This window comes from Vidua chalybeata, chromosome 7 (genome assembly GCF_026979565.1).
Source record: "Vidua chalybeata isolate OUT-0048 chromosome 7, bVidCha1 merged haplotype, whole genome shotgun sequence".
NCBI classification, from domain to species: Eukaryota; Metazoa; Chordata; class Aves; order Passeriformes; family Viduidae; genus Vidua; species Vidua chalybeata.
The window spans coordinates 19,957,904-19,982,165 of NC_071536.1; the positions used below are offsets into that span (position 1 = coordinate 19,957,904).

Sequence of the window (24,262 nt, forward strand, 5' to 3'; positions counted from 1 at the left end):
GCAGTATTGCAATCTGCATGGCAATAACATAGCAGGTCAGACTACTTATTCCACTGTGTTTTTCTTTAAGCTCAAAGTGTTCATGAAGCATGAACTGAGAGCTATTGAGAATATTCTAGCTTCAAGCTTAGCTGCTGGTTGGTTTTTTTGGTGACTAATTATTTTCATTTTCCTCTCCTTTCTTGCCAACACAGCCAGCCACCTGCTAGTCTGAAGCTATGCTGTCTCCAACCCACTTCTAGCTTAAAACCAGCAGAAGACCCAGATGTTTCTCATCTAGCACACATAAACACAATGGTACTCTAGCAAATAGGCTATTTCAGCACCTGGTTATGTCTGAAACTCTCCCTGGTGCTTTGGGAAACAGAGTAACAGCAATGAATGGTGTCCAATTATAACATAGTTATTTCCAAGCTTGTTTGGTACCTAGAGCTTGAGGAAAACAATGTCCTTACTCACCATAAGGGATATATGCCAAGCCTACTGACAATGAAGACAACAGCAAATGTAAGGAACAGAAGGTCACTCAGTTTTTGACACTTGCAATAGTTTGCCATTTTGGCAGCCTGCAAAAGAAAAAGATGTCTTTTTATTTTCATGAGGACAACTGAATTCTCTTGTACAGTGTAGAAGCTGTAAGAAAAAGAAGAAATAAAATTTTTATGAAATTGCTAGCATTTTCACTGGGCCACCTCATAGTGGTCTTGGAACTCCTCTCCACCAAGCAGCTGGAAAGTATCTTCTTTGGAAAAAAAACCCAAACCAGACTACATAAAACTAGAGTATGTATTTAATTTCTTTATTTCCCACTCAATTTCATTTTTGAGATTCTACAATTTCAGATCTGTAAAACTCTTCTAAACCTTTTATTGAACCCCAGTATGTTTATGGTGTCTTTGTCCCCAGCCTCTTTACCTACTTATCTCTAACCCTTTCAGTATGCTCCACTGGCATTTTCAGCATCCATCTACCTTCCACGTACCCCATGCTCTCTGACCTTCTAGTAGCTGCTATATATAAATTTTGTCTCAGTTCCTCTAGTACACCCCATATACTGCATTTTTTCTGAAGCATCTCTTCTTTTTCTGCCTATACAGAATAGTTTCCACCTCAAAGATTATACCCCTCCCCTTCAAGTATTTTTTCCAAGGCTCTCTTTTCAGCTTCTGCTTTCTAACTTGTTGCCTTATGCTTTTATTTACATGCTTTTCTCACTTGTCTTCATGCAATCTTCTGACTCTTTCCCAGTGAAGGACTCACAAATTCATTACTCTTCTCTGAAACTGCTCATTAAAACACTGATCTTCCCAGAAGTTTCTTTACCCTTTTCTCCCTGAAGAAAATGGTATATAGGGAAGGAAGCTTGTTTTAAGATGTCTGTGCTGCTTCCACAGTGTTAATGTGTGCAAGCAGTTAATTATTTTAAAATAACATCTGCTTTGAGATAGGGACAGTCTTTCTTCATGTTTTCTGTCAAATGTATCCAGAAAGTCCACTTAAGCCACTGGGAACCCTTTCAAAACTCCTTTCTGAGGGGACCTGCATCCAGCTCCCAGGATCCCAGAATATACTTGTGCAGGCCTTCCAGAGTATTAAGAGGGAGCAAAATTACTACAACTATGCCTACAGAATACAATTCTGAATGCAGAATTCAAACCAGAGAAACAGATAATCTGGATGCCAAAACCAAACCTGTACTATTGGTTGTTACCCAATTTCTGCAATGTTCCCACTAAAAACCTGACCATGAAGATTATTTCTCACTAAATAAACCAAGTTAGGAAGCTCCCAAAACATGAGGAAAGGCACCACTGCTGTGAAGAAAACATAACCTTTCTGAATCAGCCCTATTTTCTAGAGAACACACACAAATTTCCTAGCAGTTCGTATTCACAGCCCAGCTTAAAGGAAAAGAGAACACTTTGGTGCCAACATACAAAGCAGAAGCATAACTTCCTTGCTTTTCAGATGATGGAAAATTCAGTCCAGGAATTTTGGATGTATTTCCATGGTGGCAGTGTAAAAAAATGGTTTCATAGTGCATGAGGCTGATACGACTATAGCAACTTGTAGTAGTATCATGCCATTTCTCAAAAACAGTACAGCTATTGGGACATTGGTTCTCAAATAACAAATTACAGTAATTCTACAAACTATAGTGATAAAGAAAGACTACAAAAAAAGGGAATGAATATGTTGTTGTAGGATGGAATCTGGCTACCTAAGACAATAGAACACAATTTTCTGAGTTTAAAAACCAGGACTACAACTGAGGAATACAGCTTTACAATTTCTTGAAAATCCTACTATGGTTCTTCCATAATTCCAGATACATTAAGACCCGTGGAAAAAATATCACCTCCAGTATTCCCACCAATGCATTTTGCAATGAGAATAACAAAAAAGTGGTGCTTTCCAGCTTTCCAGTGAATGTGTTTCACTATGAAATGGTAGATGGAAAGAGTCTAGTGGCCTCTAGAAATAGCTTTTCATTTTTACAAATATGTACTAGGTAACACAGGTCAGGTGCACAACTGACCCATCACGGCAAGATATTTAACCAACTTCTTTTGCAGTTTGATAGGTTTTTCCTCTGCACTGACTTTCCCCTCAGTAACGTCAGCAGCATGCAAGAGTCCGTCTCCTCTCATATGGCAGCAGTGTTGTGACCCACTGCCCTAGCAGAATTTCCAGTCAAACTGGACTGAAAGAACTGACTAGAAAGACCACTTAAGTATGTGCTTCATGAGGAAGCACATCTGATCAATGTTTGCAACTCCACTGAGAATACCAGTAATTCCTCTTTGTCTTAGTGAATGAACAGAGAGTCAAGTTTTAGCTAGCCTAGTACAGCTGCTCTCTAGTGTTTTTATAGTTCCACAGACACTGGTCTGATCTAGAATAAACATCTTTAAGTACTTCTTTCTGGTGGTGAGAAAAGAGGAATGAAGAAAGTTTAGGTGAAGTCACAGCTAGCTATACATATTGCTAAAACAGAAAAATAAACTTGCAAAGATGTGATTATTTTTATCTCGAAAAATCCACATTCTCTTTTGCTTTCTATCTCAGGCAGTCATGTGCCTTCTAGATCAAAAAAGATTAAAAAATAAAAACATATTTACAGCACTACTGAATCAGAATGGCAGGATTTTGATTTTCCAATAGATGATTCACACAGTAAGTATATATTCTTGCATAACAGGTATCCTTGTAGGTACTTGAATAAAAATTAATTTCAGACAAAATAGTTATTAACTTTGGAGTTCAGAGACAGCCAAATTCCAGCATGACCCAGAGCTGTCTAGTAACTGATTCAGATAAAGGATGACAACATCTCTAAGCTGCCACTATGGAAGTTACAGACCCTCTTGACTTCAAGAATTTCAATCATCCCTTCTTCTCCAAATACAGCTGCTGGTACTGGGATCCAGATGCATGGGAACCTGGAAAGTCAGAGGTCAGCTCACTGGCCATGCCCAAATAAGCCACTAAATTGTCCAACACCCTCTGCCCAGCAAAGCAGAGCAGAAACACACCGTGACACCTTGATTCTTTCAGAGACAGGGTCATTGCTCCACACACCATGTCACTGGGGTTAAGAACCAGGTGACCCACTTTCACCACTTTCCAGATTTTGCAACTTTAGCTTTTGATTTTCCCATGCTGTATTTAGAATTTGCATGTAACCCTCCCTGGCATGCAATGCATTACCAGTCTCTGCTCTGTACAAGCAACATATCAAAGGATAAAAACCAGTCTGAAATCAGAAATATGCGCTGCTACAAGTGCAAGATATTTAAGCAAGGAAATACACTATATTAACCACCATTACCATCTTGAACAGGCTTAGGAACCACTTGTTCTGAATAGCAAAAAGATTCTACCTACTGACAGGATGACGTACAAATGATCTCACCTCTAGGACAATATCAGCCGCATCATGGAGACATAAGATCAAGGTTCCCACTCGTGTCAAATTGGTTACATATGAGAAGGTAATCAGGGTGACTGTTACAATATGATGTGTAAACATGATTCCAAAGTCCTAGAGAAGCAGATGCAAAGAAAAGACACAAAAAACCAAAAATCCAATGAAGCAAACACTGATATTCTGTACTCATATACAAAAATGGATGGTTGTTCCTTAAATCTAGCATTATATTTAAGTTATAAATAGATATATTATATAAGTGTATTATACATCCTGCTCTATATTTCATTTCGACTGAATAAAATAATCATTGTATGTTAACCAAATGCAAAAACATTATTGAAAGCTAGGCAATGACCACACTTCTCAGTTCATAGTAATTTAACCTAATAAAGTGAACATTTGCAGTTGAAGTTACTTTGAAAACGCATATGTACATGCAAATCAAATTCCACTGTACTTTTTATGCAACAAGTAACATATGATTATAACAATATGCATAACGAAGTGCCAAATAATGCACCATTCAGAAGAAAGAAAATAGCTACAAAGGAGGGCACTTGTGCACTACGACAGCAGGCACCTGCAAAGAACAACTGGGAGAATCCCAGATCCAGGCTTTTATTTTTTTTTTTAATCAAAGTGCTTTGTCTTCACACTGTAACAGGGTTAGAAAAGTCTTCAAATGAGCTGGAGCATCTCCTCTTAATTGGTTCTAATCTACTGCTTCTCAAATGATGCAGGCTAGTTGGTCTCCACACCAGTAACTCTCAGTTATTTGGCCATAAAGTAACTGTTACAATTGAAAAATCTGGGAGTGGAGGTGCTCCCAGAAGTAACACCACATTCCAGACAGGGGCAGATAAAGCAGAGGGAACAACCTGCCTGCCTGACCTAGGCTCCCAGACTGATTAATGAGAGAACAGGACGTGCAGAGAGGAGACTCTTCTCAGGAAGGCACCGAGTCAGTAAAAAATAAGTCTTGTTGGCATTTGCCGAACTACCTGCACAGCTTTGAGAAAGTGATATTAAAACCCTTAAGAAAAGATCACAGGCAACATTTAACTGGGAAGTTTCTCTATGCGCCAGATGTAAAACCTGTAGCACAGCTCTCAGCAGATCTCATGCAGACATCTCTCAGAGTGGCTCTCATGCAGAGCTGACAGAAAGGAGAGAGACCCAGGCAGACAAAAGGAGCAGTTCCTTCAGCAAGCCTGCTCACCAAGTGTATTGGGAGGTGGAATTTGGCTTTCTAATAGCTTTTGTGGGCCAGTCCTGCTGAGCTGTGGTAGTCTCCAGCTAAGTGGCCCACAACAGAGAAAACCAAAACTGTGCCTTCAGAGGGGCAGCACCTGGTTGCAAAGGAACTGAAGGTACCTGTGTCGGGCAGGAGGGCCCTATGGAAAGTGCCATGAGCTCCAGTTAACACAGGGGCAGCTCTGGAAAAGCAGCAGCTGCGGCCCCTGACTGCACTGTCTCTTCAGTACTGAGAAGCAAACCTGCAGTGTTCCCAGCTCTCTTTGGGAATATAGCAGGCACCACTGGTTTTAAGGACGTGCAGTGCCACTGCCTCTCAGTACCAGCACGTGCCTTCCCTGCAATGTACACCTGCAGTCCATGGAAAACCTGCAACTTGAGCAGTCTCACTAACTGAAGAGGGACAGGACCTGCTTCCAGCCTATCACTCATGTTTAATGCTATCAGGTGCTACAAGATCCTATTTCCTACTCCTCAGTAGGCACTGCCAGTACCTCCAACACAAAACTGAGGAAGGGGAGGAGGGCAGGGAAGGGGAGAAAAGATAAAAAGACTAAAAGCAGAGACTCATATGCCAGTTTAGTATATACCAAACATTTCTCAGCCAAGTTATCTGGCCCCCAGAAGCATGGAACACAATAAAATTCATTCAGCAGTCATATTAAGCCATTGCTTTAAATCCATTTTCTTCAAGAAGACAGAAGAAAGAGACAATTAAAGGCTGTTTCCCTTTCTGAGTGTCATAACAGAAAACACGGGCATGGCATCTCAGTCATTTCAGGAACTACAAACACACACATGAAGACCATTTCACCACTTCACAATAATAAAACCAGCAAAGCACCTACCTTATTCCATGGGATTAGAAGTAAGCTACCATTATTGCCCTATGGCCATACTGCAGCCTAGCTCTTTACCTCCTTCGCCTGCAGGTACAATGGCGCTGTTCTTAATTTTCCTTCCAAATGCAATTATGTTAGCACATAGGCAGTCCTAATGGGCAAAAAGTCAAGTAGAAGATCTCCTCTATTTTCACAGCTGACACATTCATGTTCTACAAATACTAGATTTCTAGTCCCTCTTGGGTATTCTTTAAGGCACTCCTGACAATATGGATTATTCCTAAGAAATCCTAATGTTCTTGGGCAGCAGTCTTCTGCATTTTTGCATGAGTCTTCTTAAAGAAATGCTGTCTGGGGAACTCCTTCTGTAATAATGTTTCTTAAAAAAGACAGTTACTTGACTCTGCCACCTCTGAAACAGAAGTGCTGGACTGACCCATGGAAAACTGTGGTGAAAAAAGTAGCAATTATATAAATAAGACTGCTTTGTTTTTGGGATTGTTTCCTCTTTGTGACATTTTTAAAGTCATTAATTAACGCTATGCTCTGAAGAATTAGATTTTAGTTATACACAAGGATATTGAACACACAGATACCAAGTCGTACCTGTGTTCCCAGGTTACTCCAGCACTTTCACTCATATACAGTGGAAGAGCAGCTGTACAGGAATGGGCTTCTTAATTTTGGGGTTTTTTTTTTAGTTAATGCATTTCAAATCATATATATGTTTGTGAAAGATGTTTTTATTTACAGAAGATTCATAGCCTCCAGTTGTAACTGCTGGAAGATGACATGTGCCTACGTTAAGAAAATCTGTGGCTAAGAATAGGAGAAAGAACCTATTCTAGACACCATCAGTGGGAAGAACACAGGGCAGACAGCAGAGAAACCCCATGGGTCTCAACTTGTAGACAAGCCCTCTGGAATTAAGGCTTCTGCCACCCACATTTGTTTAACATGTCACAGTCATTGACTGAACTGCCAAGTGGCCATGGAGCATTACTGCCACTGAAGGGCAAAATATCATCTTCATGGCTTATATTACAGATCAACAAGGAAATGGAAAGGCCTGCAAAACATATGCAATCTAAACTGCTTCCACTGAAACAAAAGATATCAATTCTGTGCGTCTTTCTTTACCAAGAAGAGTCTCTTTGAAGAAAGAAATCTAGTATCCAAATTTAGCAAAATCTAATGTAAATTTTCTAGAATTAAAATTCAGTATTCAAGAACATTAGCGGCTACAGATCATTTTTTTCTTGGAATGACTGAACTGTCATTAAAAAAAAAAAGTATAACACAGAAGCTCTAGGAATTGCCAAATGCTTGGAAATAAAAGGTGTGAATACACAGAAAGGTCTTCTAGACCTTCTACAAACCTGTTAAAACTCTGAGTAGAAATTTTATACATTTCTTTAAATGTACCTGTCAAATATTTTTCCATTAAACAATACATCAGGTATCCAGAAAGCTTGTAAATAAGCCTCACTGCTTTTAAGCGTCATCAGGTGCTTTTGAAACTAACAAACTTCCATAATTTTTTTTTCAGTGTTTTACAAAACAGGAAGCTGGGAAAAGATGATAAAACACCAATTCACACTAGGTTTCAGTCTTTGAAAATGAACACCCTTAAGGGAGAATATCATAACAGCAACACAGTGGATATTTATGAAGCTAAAAGCATGCCATTATAAATCTGCAGAAGTTGATACACATAGTTCACTGACTTAATGCCAATAGTAGGTTTGTGCAACAGCTTAGTTTGCTCACACCTCCAGTCAGGCAAAGACAATCTGATGGAATTTGTAACACCTAAATAAAGATAAACAAGTATTTGAAAGTCAAAAAAAGTAAAAAAAAAAAAAAAAAAAAAAAAAAAAAAAACCAAAAAAACCCCAAAAAACCCAAAAAAACCAAACACACACACACACAAAAAAAAAAAACCAAAAAAACCCAAAAAACCCTGGAAGTAATTTTTGAAGTCATCAGTTTGCTATCAGAGAAGACTAAATGGAGATGGAGTAAGTCCATTTCTCTTGATCTACAGTAAATAAAATACCAGTTCTGGAGTTAGGCCAGTGCTGAGGGCTGCTGCTTCCAGCAAGGACACATTGCACCTCTCCTTCAGACAAACCCAGCTACATGAAAAAGAACACTTGGCTGAATTCTTGCAGTGCACAAGACTGCCAGGGCACTTCTGATCAACCCAGAATAAAACACAGCCACTGCTGCTGAATTTAAAGTATCTAAAATGATAACCAAGATTTAGATAAAAACATTCCTCTACCTGTAACATGAAAAGATCAACAGCTTACTCAGGTTGAGAACTGTTAATCTGCTCCATACAAGCCAACTGTGAAATATTACAATAGCATCCAATATTAGCTGGCAAATTTCCTGCTTCCTGTTAAACAGATCCCTATTTCATATGGGCACCATTCCACATATTGCATGTGGAGTGCATTACAAGGCTTCCACATTTTTTTAAACTGAGCCTTCTTTTAAAAGAGAACTACTATGATGTTGCAAGAATTGGTGTCTCTGTCAAGTGTCAAGCTTGCACTCATTTTTGCCAATTATTGTAAGTCTTTAGTACTAGCTTTTTCAGCTCTGTGGGTTTCCTTGGCAGCTTGCACTCCAAACAGTTTTACTGTGTGACACCAGGGCACAGCTGCATTTCTCCAATCTGATCTTCCTCATTATCAATTTTGCTTACACTACACAAAGAGCTGTCTCCACAATCCAAACTGGTGAGTGAATTAACAGGTCATTAATAAAGATGGCATCTCCACTGCTCCCTACTGGGTGCTGATAATGAAAGGCTTTTGACTTGCTATTATTGCACTGCAGATGTTGTGCTCCTGCTCTCTGCTGGACACTGCACATTCTCAGACACGGCAGGTGCTTGGGACGCTACTTGGATCTGGTGCTCTGGGTTCAAGAGCTGTGGCTGGGGTGTCAATAGGCTGTTAGCAATTCTCTTCTCCACCTCTATGTCCCATCCTATTTCCACAGCACGCTGCCCTAGGGTTTTTCTGATAACAAGTGCAAGTCATTTATATGTAACTAAGAAACAGACTTGGCCCCTGCAGTGTAACATATTAGTCAATATTACTCTTGATTTAAATTCATCTCCACTATCATACAGCTCCCTTAAGCATTGTTTCTCTCTATCCCAGTTTGTGAAACAGGAAGTTATACTCATTTCAAGCACATGATTAACAGAATGTTTAGCATCTACAGACAATGCAAGCAAGGAATTTATATGTATTTATCACAAACTGGTTGCTTTACTTTTAATTTATACTCCAATATGGATTAAAATTTTGTGGATGCTTTCTTGAGATTTCTACTTCTGGAATAACCTGGAAATCCAAACAGAGAAGTGTGTTTCTACATAGGTAGCTCTGGCATAGGACTCCCAATAATACACTGTGGTTCTAAATGACAAATAAGTTTATTCAGATCATAATGCATCCTTCATTTACTCTTTTCAGAGTTATGCTCCTGCTAAAATTCTAATAAACTGGAACTTTTCCATTAGCATAGCCTACAATCATTGATTTAAATGACAGCTGAAGGCAGCACATAAAGATATTATAAAATCCTTTCAAATGCTGCAAAAAAAAAAAATTTGAAACAGTAAAGCCCCTGCAAGAATAGCTCAACAGACTGTTATTACAGAGTAACTGTTGTGCTGCTTGTTCTGCTGTGGACTAGGAGTCTCCTTGGAGGAGAGAACTTGGCATATGGAACAGACTGCAATTAATTCTGGAAAAAATATTTCCATTTGGACAGTCTTGTTTTTTTTCATTAACAACTCTCTAACAGCAATGCTCAGCTACATGACTGGAAGGGTAAAAATTAAATATAACATCCTTTTTAATATTAAATGTTTTTTGTCGTCCTTTTGTTGAAAAATCTGAAAGCCCTCATAGATCTTATCTCACAAAGTGAGAGGAGAGATTTAAGAGGCAGTCTTGCCCTTTTCTTGGTATTTCATTGTTTAACTCTTAGGAGAAACAGTACATCTACCAGATATTACCTGTCCAATTCCATTCAAGTCACTGCATGAAAGCAGAAGGTTCTTTTGGCTTCTGCTATTTGCCCTTCAATATTTTCTACAGGCTCTTCTTTTCATGTGCATCAACAACCTCACATTATAGCAACAATGAACAGAGTAAGACAATCACAGTTTCTCAGTCATGAATATCTGCAGGAGTTGAACACTAGAAAGAACTGTATTTCCAGTTCACTGCACATGTAATACAGCTATTCCTCAAGTAAAGAATGATATGTTAAAGCTTAAAGCTTTCAGTGTTTTTAGTCTCATTGTTCTTACCTTTCTTTTGACGTCAATGAATTGAGAAAACATTAAGGACCAGTAGAATGACAATTCAACTATGTAGTAGTAATGAAGGTCGGGCATCAGAGGCTGAAAGAGAGAGATGAGGAAAGGTTAATAGAGTCTAAGTGACATTACAGGCAGCTGAGGTCTATAGGAGACATGTTTAATCCTAGGGGATTATTGAATTATACATAAGCATTCTATGTGAAAAAATGATGATAGTTGCCTCTTTCAAACTCTGATGGCTCTGGAAAAATAAAGCTTCCCAACACACTCTCTTCTAATGATTTAGTCCTGACAATACTGTAATACCAAAAATTATGATGTTGTCCATTTGGAACCCAGAACAAACTAAATTCTGGGTATTCCTAAGTCTGCTTTGAAAGTTTACTTGAAACATCTTGCTGTATATCAGTAATGTGGGTTCAAAACATAGCAAAAAAACAATGCTAGAGTAGACTAGAAAAAAAGTAATGCTAGTATATAATCTCATTTACTCATAATGAAAACGTGGGCTTTGAGCAGGGCTCTTTATAATAGAAATGCCTACTTTTGAAGAATTTAACCATCTTCTGGGGACATATTAACATTGGGAAAGAACAAAATAAAATACATTTATCCAAGTGTCTTGTCTGATATACAACATGGTTACAGAGTTGTTTCAAAGTAAAAGAAATTTTAAAAATCCACAACCAAAACCAACCTGGGGTAACTTCAAAGAAGGTAACTGGTGGCACACATAAACACTTTGACCCTCAGCCTAAGAGAGCCAATCCTCTTATTCACACTTTCCAGTCAGGCAATTGCTTTTTTTCCCCCTTCCCTGCTCTTAGGGAAGAAAAAAAAAAAAATATATATGCACCCATGACATATAGGGTATATATGTATATCTATATATATATAGATAGGTTAAATTCTTTCAACTGCAAACTCTTCTCTGGAGCTTTTGGAATTTAATGTATGGAATTCAGGAGTGACAGCTATGTTCATCTTTCCGATCTTGAACTCAAGCAAGATGGGAAGAATCTAGCAATGTTCTGAAATGCTGAGTAGCCCATTCACACAAACATACTGGCACAAAGCTCCACCATAACAAAAACAGAGCTCTGCAGAAGTGTCATGCTTGTTTTTAGACAGCACTGTAACTTTTACCTGATATGGATACCCGCTCCAGCACTGCCTGGTATTCCAGAGCCAGGGTGTCTGAAAGAAAGAAAAAGCAAACCAAAGGTCACTATAAACCACTTTGTGCAATGTTAAGTGCACATATTTAATATTAACAAAGGACAAAAAAGATAATAACTGCTTAGAATTTGCATTTTTTTGATAGAGCCTATGAAAACCAAAGAACAAGGAGACTTCTCTGAATTTCACAGCATGAATTAGAGCAACTTTCCTGTTTTTGTTGGTACCCCATGACCTCACTTTTGCAAGAGTGCAGACTGAAAGTAACCAGCTCATGCTTGGATGGTCAGATCTCACACTAAATTTTCAATAGAACAGGAAATTTTTACCTCAGCCAACCTAAATATTTCGAAGAAGATTCCTTGCATGTGCCATTATATATAGGCATTCCTCCATATAGGATCCATCCTTCATCTTTACATAGCCTTATCTATTCTACATTCGAGTATAAAGGGGACAGAACATCATTAGTCAGTCTCCTGGATTAAGGCAGCACACAGCATACACTTACAGCATTAAATGCTTCCCCTAGATCACAGTTTTTCAAATAAATCCTCACTGCCTGAGAAAAGGCATGTTCTTGCTTTCACCATCAGGGGGAGTAGCTCATCTCAGGCAAACCATTAATATCAAACTCATCCAAAATACAATGGGTGAGCGTCAAAGCAACAAAACGGACACTAAGCAGAATGTTAAAGCCCCAGGCTGAGAATTAGGCTAGGTCGGAAGGATTTTTTAATATGCCCTTTAATGAAAAAGAAGATAAAATAACATTTTCACACCAATACCCCCAGTGCTCCTGAAATGAAAAAGAATAGTTCTTGCAGTAGACTGAAAAGTATACCAACATTTGAAGTAACAGACCTCATAGAGTTTCTGATTTCCTCTCTCAAGGATGCTGTAAGAATGCTTAAAGTCCATCCAAACTTACCCTTCCCTCCATTAGAAATAGCTTCTTCATGGAACCAATTAATTGGTTCTAATGTCTCCACAGTATTTACTGTGCTATACAAATCCCCCTCATTTCATGCAAGCAAAAAAAGTCTTTGGAAACAGCCACAGCACCCCTGCAAGGCAATATAAAGAATCTAGCATATTTCTGTCTGACAGTTGCCTGAATTAGATCCACACAAATATTCAAGCATAATTCATAGTTTTAGCCAGGTTTGAAATGCTGTAACTGTCTTTCATATCATATTCAGCAAAAGATATGAGATGCTTCCTACCCAATTATTTTGCTGCCTAAATTACAGGTCCTAGTAAAAAAAACCCCATATTTTTCTCTTTCAAATATTTTGACATCTTAAGTCTTCTTCATAGAGATGCTTGCTGCAGGAGCTACAGATACAGAGGTTTATGAGCAATTAAAATGCTGATTGCTAAATAAAATAGGCCTTTCTTGATGAAACTATAACCACAAAGGCCTACAGCCTATCACAACTGACAAATAATGTAATGTATGCATTAAGCCTCAAAGACCAATACAGCAGAATATATGCCCCTTCTGAGCCACATAAGGCTCAGAAAGCCATGCTGCCATCTCAGACAAAATGCTCCTGAGGAGCTGTTTGGAAACCTAATGGATGCTTTGTGGGCAAGAGCATTTAAAATAGCAGGGCTCCTGCAGCACCTTCTTACCCTTCTTGCCTCCCCAGCCTCCCTTCCCCTTGATTTGCCTTGGCATCTCTGAGTTGGTCTTAATAGCTTTAGCAGCAGGGCATTTTGGTTATGCTTGTCCTGGAGGATTTTAGAGAAGAAGTAAAAGAGCTTGGTTTAAGCACAACCTTCCTCTCTGACCTACACAATGAGCACAGCCCTAGACTGCACTCAACATTCTACACGTAAACCACAGTTACAGTTGGACCAAGAAGCATGTTATTTACTCCTCTGTGAACCTCACAACTGTGGAATACTGTGTAGAGGCTTCAGTAGGAAGCATCAATCTAAAAAAAGCTCACACAGTCTGCAGTATGAGACCTAGAGCCATTAGTGAAAGGTGGATTAATCATAAAGGACCTAGGACCGACACTCCAGCGCTCAAGTGAGTCCTGTGTGTGCCCATAGGACATATCTGCAAACTTCCTCATAACAGGCAAGTTCACTGTGAAGCAGAGCACAGCTCTGCCTGAAAGTCCCATTTTGGATGAGAAGGTCAATGACTTGGCTCCACAACTGATCCTTTTTTGATTAACATAAAAGCATGCTTTTGTTTTTGCTGCCTGCTGAATACCCAATTTTCATTTTACTTCCTATTCTTGGTATATAATGTCTGAGGAAGGGAGGGACATGAGGGGACTGGAGAAGAGATGAAATGCAAAGATCCTGATAACAAAAAGCGCCCCCCCCGCTTAAGCTAGAAACAGAATACCAAAAACTTCAATACCAATTACACTAGCACCAGCCCTACAATACTGACACCCTGCCTTACAATTTTACCACACTTACGTGCAGTGCCAAATGAATGCAATATCAGTGACAGAGGATGTAAACAGCTATTCAATCTGTTGAGATTTACAGTATTAAGGAACACATCACCATAATTCCATTACAGGAATATCTGGTAAAAACGCCATCAAATCTCTCTCCAACTCTGTGATTAAATAGAGTAATTTTAAAGAATTCTTTGAGAAATAAAACTTTTCTTGAGATAAGGGAATGACTGAGGCTTTGGGAAACAAACAAACAAACAAACAAACAAAACTGCGGGGACTGCTGGGCTCCAGGACGGTTTGGATGGGTGGTGATGAAGGATCTCTGAAGTCAGGTCTTTAGAACATGTGGTTTATTATAAGGGGTGAAGGGCCCTGCATAGGGCTTTCCTATTTCATGTTCCCCAACACAAAACCCTTCCAAAATTATCTCAGATGTTTGCATGCTGAGCCAGAAGCCCTGGGTTGTTTTGTATGCATTGCCTCACTCGCTTATCTCTAGAGAAAGCATCTAATTGGCCCCCAGCTTTCAGAAAGCCCTAAGAAGTGAAAATCTCCAGGTCAGTTTCACTGATTTAAAACACACATCAGACAGTTTCCAGTCTCTACTGGCCATGAACAACAGGCTCTGAGGGCACCACCTTATCAGCCAACAACACCAAGAGCGCAGGCTGAACTGTGCAATAAACTGACACCCTGCAAGCACCACTGCAAGCCACCTACACATCAAAATTATGTATGCTTCCCTCTATCCACAGAATCACGACTTCTGACAAAACACCATGCTGGGAACAAAGAGAACTTAGCAAAACAACAAAATCCATGGCTACTATTTGGCATCAATTTGTGCAGGTTCTTCCTTCCAGTGACTTTTAATTTGGTTTAGGATGCAGTTGCTTCTCACACCAGGAACAGAATTTTCAGAAAGCCTTCACAGATCCAAGCAGTTGTTGGTATTTCTTGGCATAGCTAACTACAGAAGTGAAGACAATATGACACATTGTCAATGAACCTCCTGAGGGGTTTTTTTCATATATTGTGACTAAGCAAGCTGTTTTAAGTTTCTGCAGATCAGGGGCTTCTTTTCCTCTAGAGTTTAGTGCTTTGTGTCTGTAGAAAAAAGGTTTTAGGGGAAAAAATGCTTCTGCAATGAAGAGTGCTCAGTGCTTCCTTTCAGCAATCTGCACTGTTGACTTCCAAGCATAATTAAAAATTATATTTCTACTAATGGGAAACTGTAAAATATGGAAGAACTTATAAAGGCCAAGATTAATAACAATCACTGGAAGATGCACTTGACATTCAAATGCAAATATATGTGTGTTCAAAAAAAGGTTTTAAAAATATTAATTCAAATATTAATTTGGAAAGGCAGAGTAAGCTCCACACACACATCCACTTTTCTCCTTAAAAATATTATGTACAGAGATCTGGAGCTTATGTCTTTTGTTGATAAAAGTTTACTTTCAACTTACAGCTTATGAGGAAAATGAAGCTGGCAAAAGGAATTGATAATTAGAATCTGGAAGGGTCCTAATATTAAGGTAATGTGCTGAACAGAATTGAAGAACACTCCAGATAGAGAAATTGGTGACTGTAGCATCTCCTCCTCCTCCTCTCCCAGACAGCCACCAGCCCCCTTACCAAGCACAGCCATCAAAATATTTGCTCTTTTGTGTACCTTCTTCTTCTGACACTTGCTCTGCTGGTTGCTTTGTAGTAAACAAAACTTCTAAAAACTTTTGCCTTCATGTGCAATGGCAACATTTTCAAGGACTGTTTGGTCATGAGCAAGCTGAGTGGCCAGTGGTGCTATTACACTTTAGAGCAGCTGGATGTCTACATAAATATTCCAGGAGCTACGCTAAAGTTCCCAGAAACACTATTCAATGTATTTTGTAGCTCCTCAATCTACATTGTAAGAACTGTGCATAGAAAGTAGTGGACACACTCACCCAAGCATTCCAGATGCCTGAAAACCCTTGGATGAAGCAAAGCAGCTGTACATTAGCTTTACAGCTGCCTTCTATTTTTGATCACAATGCCAGATCACATCAATTAGCCTTTATGGATTTACTTTATTTAAAAAGACAACACATAACTGCATGCCTGCAATTAGTTTTTTAAGAGAGAGTACTGAAGTTTACACTTAGAAACCTTACCTTGGTGGGAGGGAGACCTGCATAAAATTAAACCTTTAAGATAACAGGAAAAATCCCAAGAGCAAATCATTAAAAAATTAAATAGGGCACTTCAACCCTTATTGATCATTGCAGAGTAGCATGATTTCAGACTACTCCTAATTTTCCTATAGCATGCAGCTTCAACAAAGCTCCAGGGTTTCCAGTGCTCTGATACTATGGTTACTCAAAGGCATACAGGAAAGTGGTTAATAATTAAACTCATCATTACATATCTACTTCCTGTAATTATGTTCCTATTTGTGGCTGCTCTGCCAGAAGAGTGCATGTGTCTGATTCTGCCAGCCACTGCCTTCCTATACCATGTGTTGATGGCAAGTGTTTACCAGACTCATTGTACTCCTGATGCTGAGTTTTGGAAATCCTCAGGCAGCTGCTTTCCTTTGCAGGATTCACTGTGGCTTGCTTCACTGACATGTAACATGTTCCAGCACTGCATGCAGTCCATGAAGGGAGACAGAGTTGAATTTTAATAGTAAGAACAACTCCATACCAAGGTAAACATAAAATAAAATTTCATGCCTAAACCCAGATGTTTAAGATTGTGGTATTTATGAACGTACACTGCCGACTGGAAAAACACTGTATAGACAAAAGCCAAACAAAAGCCCCAACTGATGTGTTTTGCTGTACTTTCATATAGGCATATTGTAGCAAGGTCTCAGGATCATCCCTGACAGTCTGAAAATTAGGAAGTTACTGCAACTGCAGAATTTTTAATAGGAAATACAGGTTTTCTCTAGTTCACAGGGCCAATATTCTCTAGTTCACAGGGCCTTGGAGAGGCAAGAATGTATTTGGCTAACATAGTGCCATTATGGGCAGGTGGTGAAGAAGACCTTTCATTAGTGAACTCCCCACTCTCAATTACTGCCACTAAAACCCTGGCAGAAGGAGCTGACTGCTTCTCAACACAGACACCACCGAGTCCCACCTGTGATGACTGAGGGAGCAGAATTCCATCAGACAGGTTGCTGGAACAGGCAGGCCAAAAGCCACCCCAGTGTGTGGTCACTAGACAGGAACCCATCTCTAAGCACTTTGGTCACTAAGCACAGCTAAAACGAGGCATAACCCTAAGCAACAGTGAGTAACGACAGACTGAAGTAGCTTCTTCCACTCCTGCAACCACTGCACTTTTTTGAGGTGCAAATATACTGTATCAGGGCAATTCACCCGTGGGGCAGCAGGTGTCACTACAACTGAAATACTTAGAATCACAGAATATGCTGAGTTGGAAGGAACCCATCAGGATCATCAAGTCCAACTTCTGGCACTGCAGAGAACACCCCAAGAATCACATTTCTTGGTGTATGTAATAATGTTACAAGTACTAAGTACTATATGAAAAAATCCCAGTGAGAGAATCTCTGTCATATTGTATTTTCCTCTAACAGAAAGACAGAAGGGGGAAATGTTAATTAATTTAAATATAAAAACACAGTTTGCAAGGAATTTTTCCTGCTCAGTTCTGAGTCAGTGACCATAATAACATTTCCTTCTCTAAAGTAAATGAAGACAGCTGAAATAATTTCCCAAAATGTCTAAACTTACATAAAATGTTATATTCATTTTCCCTGTTTTTCACCTTCCCCCCCTGCCGAGGAAGTGCAAAGACAGAAGTGTCCTGATGTTTCCATTTGTCATCTGCTGGTGGATCTATTCTGACATAACTTGCAGTTTTCTGCAACCAATCTATTAAAACAACTAACAATAAGACTGGCTGGTAGGGATGAGGAGAGGGGAACTGTCATAAATTGCATACGATTTTGTTTAATAAATTGTAAAATTAAGTTTTAGTATAAAACCATAAATAGTAAATTTGTGCCACAGCAAAAAACCTAAAGTAACTGGGCAAGAGGAAAGAATTTTTTCTTTCTCATCTACTTGAGCCTACAATTCCTGCAGACAGGAAAAAAATCCCTGTTGAAACTCCTTAAGTTACCTGTAAGGTAACAGCAGTTAAAAATAGAAGCAAAACTCTGGATTAGTTTCAAATTTACAGCAGTACTTCCCCATGCTAACCTGGCACTGTTGAATAGCCAGTAGCCAAGAGCATCAGTAGGCAGAAGAAATTATAAAGCTCTGAGACGTGTGACGGGTTAACATTGGAAGGGAATATACTAGGAAAAAACCCAAAATATCATCGATGATGTATTTATTTATTGCCAAGATTTTTTCCTCTTCTACTGAAAAATAAAATGAAGCAGCTTAATAACTTGAAGCACTTATGGTATAAAAACACATTTTGTTCTACAGGTTTTACTAATTTAATTGAGAATACAGCTATCTTCCTCCAAGTCATTCCCTCAGTAGTGAGTTCAACTGAACAATGGAAATGCAAAACACCAGTTACATTAGTAATAACCTGTTCTTATATCCAAACATGTACTCTTGGCTCAGGTTTAATTAGCTGTGAAAAACAGGACTGCTTCATTAATTTGAATAGAAAAACATGAAAAGCTCATAGCAATAGAGTGCTGAGCTAATACTTTGCTACAGGTATGAATGAACCACCTTAGTTTATAGATGAATTTAAACTACTTTTATCATAAAATTGTCCAAATATAACACTTTGTGAAATATTTCTTCTACATCTGCCATTTTTATGATACGACCCTGAAAAAGTTTCAGTCTTTCAGAACCCTGGGCTGCCAAGAAAATGAATACTGTGCTGAAGGCAAAATTAGCAACCAGTCCACAGGGGGATATGAGGTGTGGCAGCCCCTCCTTCACTCACCCAAAGAACAGCGTAATGCACAAGCAGCAGAGATGCTGTATATGGCTCACTACCAGCTTAACTTGCCAATTTGATGATTACATAGCATTTACTTACTACTCTGATGCTATTAAATACCCCCAGCTGGATTCAAAACAGATAAAGTGAAATTCAATTCTAGATGCATTTTTTGAATTAGTGTGTTGCTTTTCCTTCCCATGATTATGTAAAATTTGTCCCTGTTGTATACATTTGAAAGTCCTGTTGCCATCCTATTACTGAATCAGGATACCATTGATATTCTCCTTTTGCTTTTTCTTTCAAAAACCTTCAGTTTCCTTTCAGCCACAAATAAATTCTGCCAATTTGCTTAGCTTTGTCCTCTTTTGCCGGATCGAGTTATTATCTTAACTTCCAACAGCTCATGCAGTGAATTACTTCCTGTGCTGACTCCCCTTCTCTTACAAAGCCTCATTGTCCAAAATGCATTCATTCTCCTTGTTGATGTACACCGAGGTGCTGCAGTCATTTAAAACTGAGTTTCTCCAGTAGCTTTGATCTTTCTCATGGCTCATGATTTGTATCAGCGTGGCTCATGATTTGTATCTCAAGCATCCAAAACACTATTAATCTCTCCTAAATGCCCTCAACAATTTTTATGCCCTTTTGAAGATATATCTGAAACAAATTGCTTTTCCATGAGATGGCATCAAACTATGGTCTTCCTGGAAACCTTTTCCACTCGTGATGCTTATTTAAGAATGTAATATGGCTTTTCCCCTTTCTCACAATAGCATTCTTCAAAAGACTCTAGAGCATGGGTATTCTTTCTTGCTCACTCAGTGAATTAGAAATTGTTTTATTTATCACCTTATGTTTAGCCCTGCTTTCATTGAAAGGAAAAAGATTATAATTCAATTTTAACATTCAAAATTATTTTAGCTTAAGAATTTTCATCACTTACAGAAACTGAACAATTGGTTTTACAAGTAAAAAATAAAAAAGGTAATAAAATTCTCCAGAGAATCCAAATCCATTTTAAAACAAGCACAATCTGCCAAATGTGGGCTTCATTTCCTCCCTTAGTGGCCTATGTATCACATTATCCCTCTGCTAATAGCACAATAAAATATCAAATATCAGCATTGTGTTAAAAGGGCTCCACAGTGGCCTCTGGCATTCTTCATTTAAATAAGAATATTTATCCAGCATTGGACAAATAAGCTCACTGGACAAAAGGAATTACAAGACTTCAGTAACAGATAATATAACAACCTTTCAGGAAGAATGTGGGAAGGAAACATCACAACAGATGCAGACTAGAGCAGAAAAAGTGCCCAGCAGAATGCCTGCTTCTATTGATTCAAGAATGAAAGAAACACCAAGGCCTCTGGAGGTAAACCCCCTGCGTCCCAGCTTTTGCCAGTGTTGTTTTCTAGAGTCAGTTCTGATTTAAACCAAGGTGGTAGATATTTTCCAAACTCATGCTTTGGTATCGCAGTGCTAAAACCAGAAAAAAAAATATCAGCCTGCTTTAAGGAGTCTTATTCTATGAATCAGATGATCAGACATAATCCAAACAATGGTATGAATTCTTCCAAGATGCTGCATTTCTGCTCCAAATGATGTAACATGTAATGTGTTCTGCAAATAGCTTTCCAACAGCTGAGGAACTTTTATCACAAAATCAAGTCTGTCCTACTGCTACAAAGACTGAAAACTGTCTAGAGAACTGGACATTTTGAATATAGCAATTTAATTTTATGAAGTGGCTGTGCATAACAATCATTATTTTTTCATCTAAGGTTAACAATCTCAATAGTAGATAAGCTGTAATACAGAAACAATGTCAATAACCAACCACCACTTTATTGATAAGTTCTTTTTTTGTATTTCAAATGAAGGTGGTCTGACTTTAGGCTCTAAAATTCTGGAGTATAAGCAATCTGAAATGGCATTTACAAATTCTACACCACTCTCTCTGGGCTGCAACATGTGCATGTATCACTGCTGCTATTTTATTCCAAAAAGAGGGAAAGAATAAGCCAACTCAGCTGAGCAACAGAATGCAACATTCTCTCTCACGAAAAAGCATGAAGCCAGTTTCTCTCAGTGTGCACACAGAAACTGTGGGCCACTAACAGAACATCTCCTGCTGTCACACAGAAGCTTGCTAGCTCAGTGGTTAGGGCACATATGAGGATAATAAGCACTTCAATTTCGTCATTTGAAACATCCTATAGTTTCAAGAAAGAGGAACTTTCCTAACAGAAGAACTGGAGCTCTACCTGTTGGGTTTTTTTCCTTCATACTACCCTGCTATTTTCTATTTGCCTTCCATACATTTATGTCCCTTGAGTAAGCTTTTGGAGTCAAATTTACACTTCAACATGGCCTTTTCTGTTCTTTTGCAAGCTAGATGTACCACTAGAAATTTTAACTACCCACCAGACAGTTCTCAGGAGACAGTTCTCAGTTCTTCCATAGGGGATGACTCATTAGGAAGGACACTCAATCAGCTGCATACATCTAGAAGCTTGTTGCACCCAGTACTTTTAAATATAGCCACAGCATGCTCGTATCATCTGCCTTACTTCAACATTAAGTTTGAAAAAACGCAAGATTTGTTTATCCAGGCAGATGATTCTTTTCCCAGTACAATACCTACATGCAAGTTCAGGTTTACAAGTCTCAGTATAGACTTCAGAAGACTTGCAGAAAATTCATCCTCTTCTGTGAGATTGTAATTCTCATGGGCAAGTAAAGGAAGGAAATTAAATGTGAAAAGTCTATATATGTCACCTGGAAGCTTTGCTTCCATATGCTTGTAAATATTTTTCATTTTACAGCATTATACAGGCACTGCTTAGCACCAAGGATGAGCAAGCAAGAAACAAGCCAATCCTGAACTCTTTGCTCTGTTTCTTTATCACCAAAGATAATGATATTTTTTCCATTTAATCGAAGCACAGTCAGACCATTAACTCTTAATGAGCAAAGGCACCATTTATTTAACTACAAATATTACTGAGGAAAACAAAAACATTATCTCATTCCTATGTTAATGATAAGCAAAGCAGTCAGTTTAATGCCACTGGAACTTAAGGTCTTGTTGACATCACTACTGGTGTGGTATTCTGCAAAGAAGCAGACGTGCAAATGAAACAAATGATAGAGCTGAAAAATCTCGGTTTCATTCAGAAAGAAAGAATTTGCATACACATGATCAAAGTGGAAATATAATTGGTTACTTACCTTTTATGCTTCAAATATTAGTGATTTATAATGACACAAAGAATGCTGTAGTGAATGCTGGCTTCAGTCTTTCAGTGCTAAAACATCTCATTCAGAAGTCTGAAAACTAAGACGGCGATGGTCACATCTAGCATTTGCCATTTTACCAAGACTGGGGTAATAAGGATTAGATGGAAAGGTGAATGCTTCACAGTAAATGATTTTGTGGGCCACCCACCCACTCTGCAGTCACTAATAATTTAAACCTGATCTAGAAAACAGTGAAGACTGGAGCTGGCAGCTAGCAACAAAGAAAGCTTAATTTTCTCTTTCAAAATTGGTACCTTGGTCCATTTCCTCACACAGAACACTCATTACCAGACCTGCTCTTGAAAACAGTATTTGAGGTAGAGGGTGGACAACTTGAACTCTTAACCTACAATTAGACTGATTCCTTCTTCTTATAAAGTATCAGAAATGACACAGGTGAGTTTGAATCCTGATTATGATGATCTATTTCATCCCCTCAGCGCATTAGCCATCACACTGCAGGGCGTGTTCTGAAACACACAGTGCTATGGGATCAGGCGACCATACAGCATGTTAATGGATGAAGTACACATAAAATGTAAGTGTTCAAGGAGACAGAGGGAGAATGGAACTGCATGCTACTCTGGCCCATGCTTCCCCTGGGGCTGACTGCTGCTAAATAGCTGAGAACAGCTCTGATGTGCCCTCCCTGCACAGGCACACCACCATTCCTGCTCACACCAAGTTGCCTTGCACCTGAGACAGCCTCAAGAACTACAGACACAAAAAAGATTAGTAAACCTCTTACTTACAAAGCACCAGAGACATTCAGGATACATTTTCTTGTGTCAAATTTTTGACCAAAACAAAGATTATGTGAACACACTGAGTGCACCATTCCCCTAATTTCACCTCCTAGAATTACAGAAATATGGCCCAACTTGCACAGAAGCTCTGAGAACTAGTCACACTGTAAAAACACTTTGCACCACAAATCCGTATTACTCTCTATTGCAGGGTTAACAGACCTACGTCAGAGTGCTTAGAAGCTTTCAATACCCTTCTCTTTTTAAATCAGGTGAAACACAGCACTGATGGGAAACTCCACAGAAACCTCCTTCCACAGTACATTAGACAAAGAATAGGCAAAAAAGGTATTCTTTTCTAAAACACCAATGCATTTTGTTTGCTAGTAAAAAGTAACCACTGTCAGAGGCATTTAAGCAAGGACAATGGTGAAATTGAGATTAATACTTTGGTAAGCCTTACTGCTAGTTTAATACCTATAATGAAAAGTAATCAAGTGAACTAGGCATGTTGCTACACCATTTTTCTTTTAAAACCCCATTAAATATTGATAAGAACTTCTATTCCTTACCAATGCTAGTAGCAAAGCATTTTATGAATGTAAATGAAATTTTCATTTTCACTCCTCATGAACATAGACTTTATGCCTGTGCTTTACATTATACCTGCACAAGACTTCAAGTCTGTGAAATGTTATGGAAGCATAATAATATAAGTGCCTACCTTTTTCAGGAACCGTACTCCATAGGTAAATATATAAAGGTAAAATGTAAATCTCCACCTGCAAAAGGTACAAGAGATTAACTCCAGGATACCAGGTTTACATATTTTACAGTTCAACACATGATTTCTTATTTCACCACCAAACCACCACACCCTGGTTACACTGACAGAAGTTGAAGCAAAAATATGGTCTGATTTTCTACAACTTTTGTTATCAAGCATTGTGCTCATTTGCCTGCTTTTCCTGGCCTCTCATTAGCTCTCTGAAAATACTTGCTAATTTTATCTAAACAGGGGGAAAAAATCCTCACACATCTTCAAGGATATTAAGTTTTTAAAAGTTTAATAAAAACAAGCAGGACATTGGAGGAGAGAGGACAATTTACCCATCTGTTGCAGGAAAGTTCATCTCTTATTAGACACCAGGAAAAAGATAATAAGAAATTTTATTAAGACTTCAACAGGTGACTTGGGAGTACTGCATGTCAAACAGACTCTTTAGTAATGAAAAGTGTCATTCACAATGAGCTGGAAATTCACTTGGCAGATTCCAGCA

General features: G+C 38.7%; 1 protein-coding gene across 1 annotated transcript in view; it reads right to left on the minus strand.

The window, feature by feature from the left end:
- The window catches only part of CERS6 (ceramide synthase 6), a 95,858-nt gene that overhangs the window by 19,158 nt on the left and 52,438 nt on the right, over positions 1 to 24,262 (minus strand). The window contains exons 4-8 of the mRNA XM_053948072.1: positions 23,707 to 23,764; positions 11,531 to 11,581; positions 10,373 to 10,465; positions 3,917 to 4,045; positions 460 to 566 (exon numbers count right to left, since the gene is read on the minus strand). Of these exons, the coding sequence (XP_053804047.1) occupies positions 460 to 566; positions 3,917 to 4,045; positions 10,373 to 10,465; positions 11,531 to 11,581; positions 23,707 to 23,764 (438 nt within the window). The remainder of the gene's footprint in view (positions 1 to 459; positions 567 to 3,916; positions 4,046 to 10,372; positions 10,466 to 11,530; positions 11,582 to 23,706; positions 23,765 to 24,262) is intronic.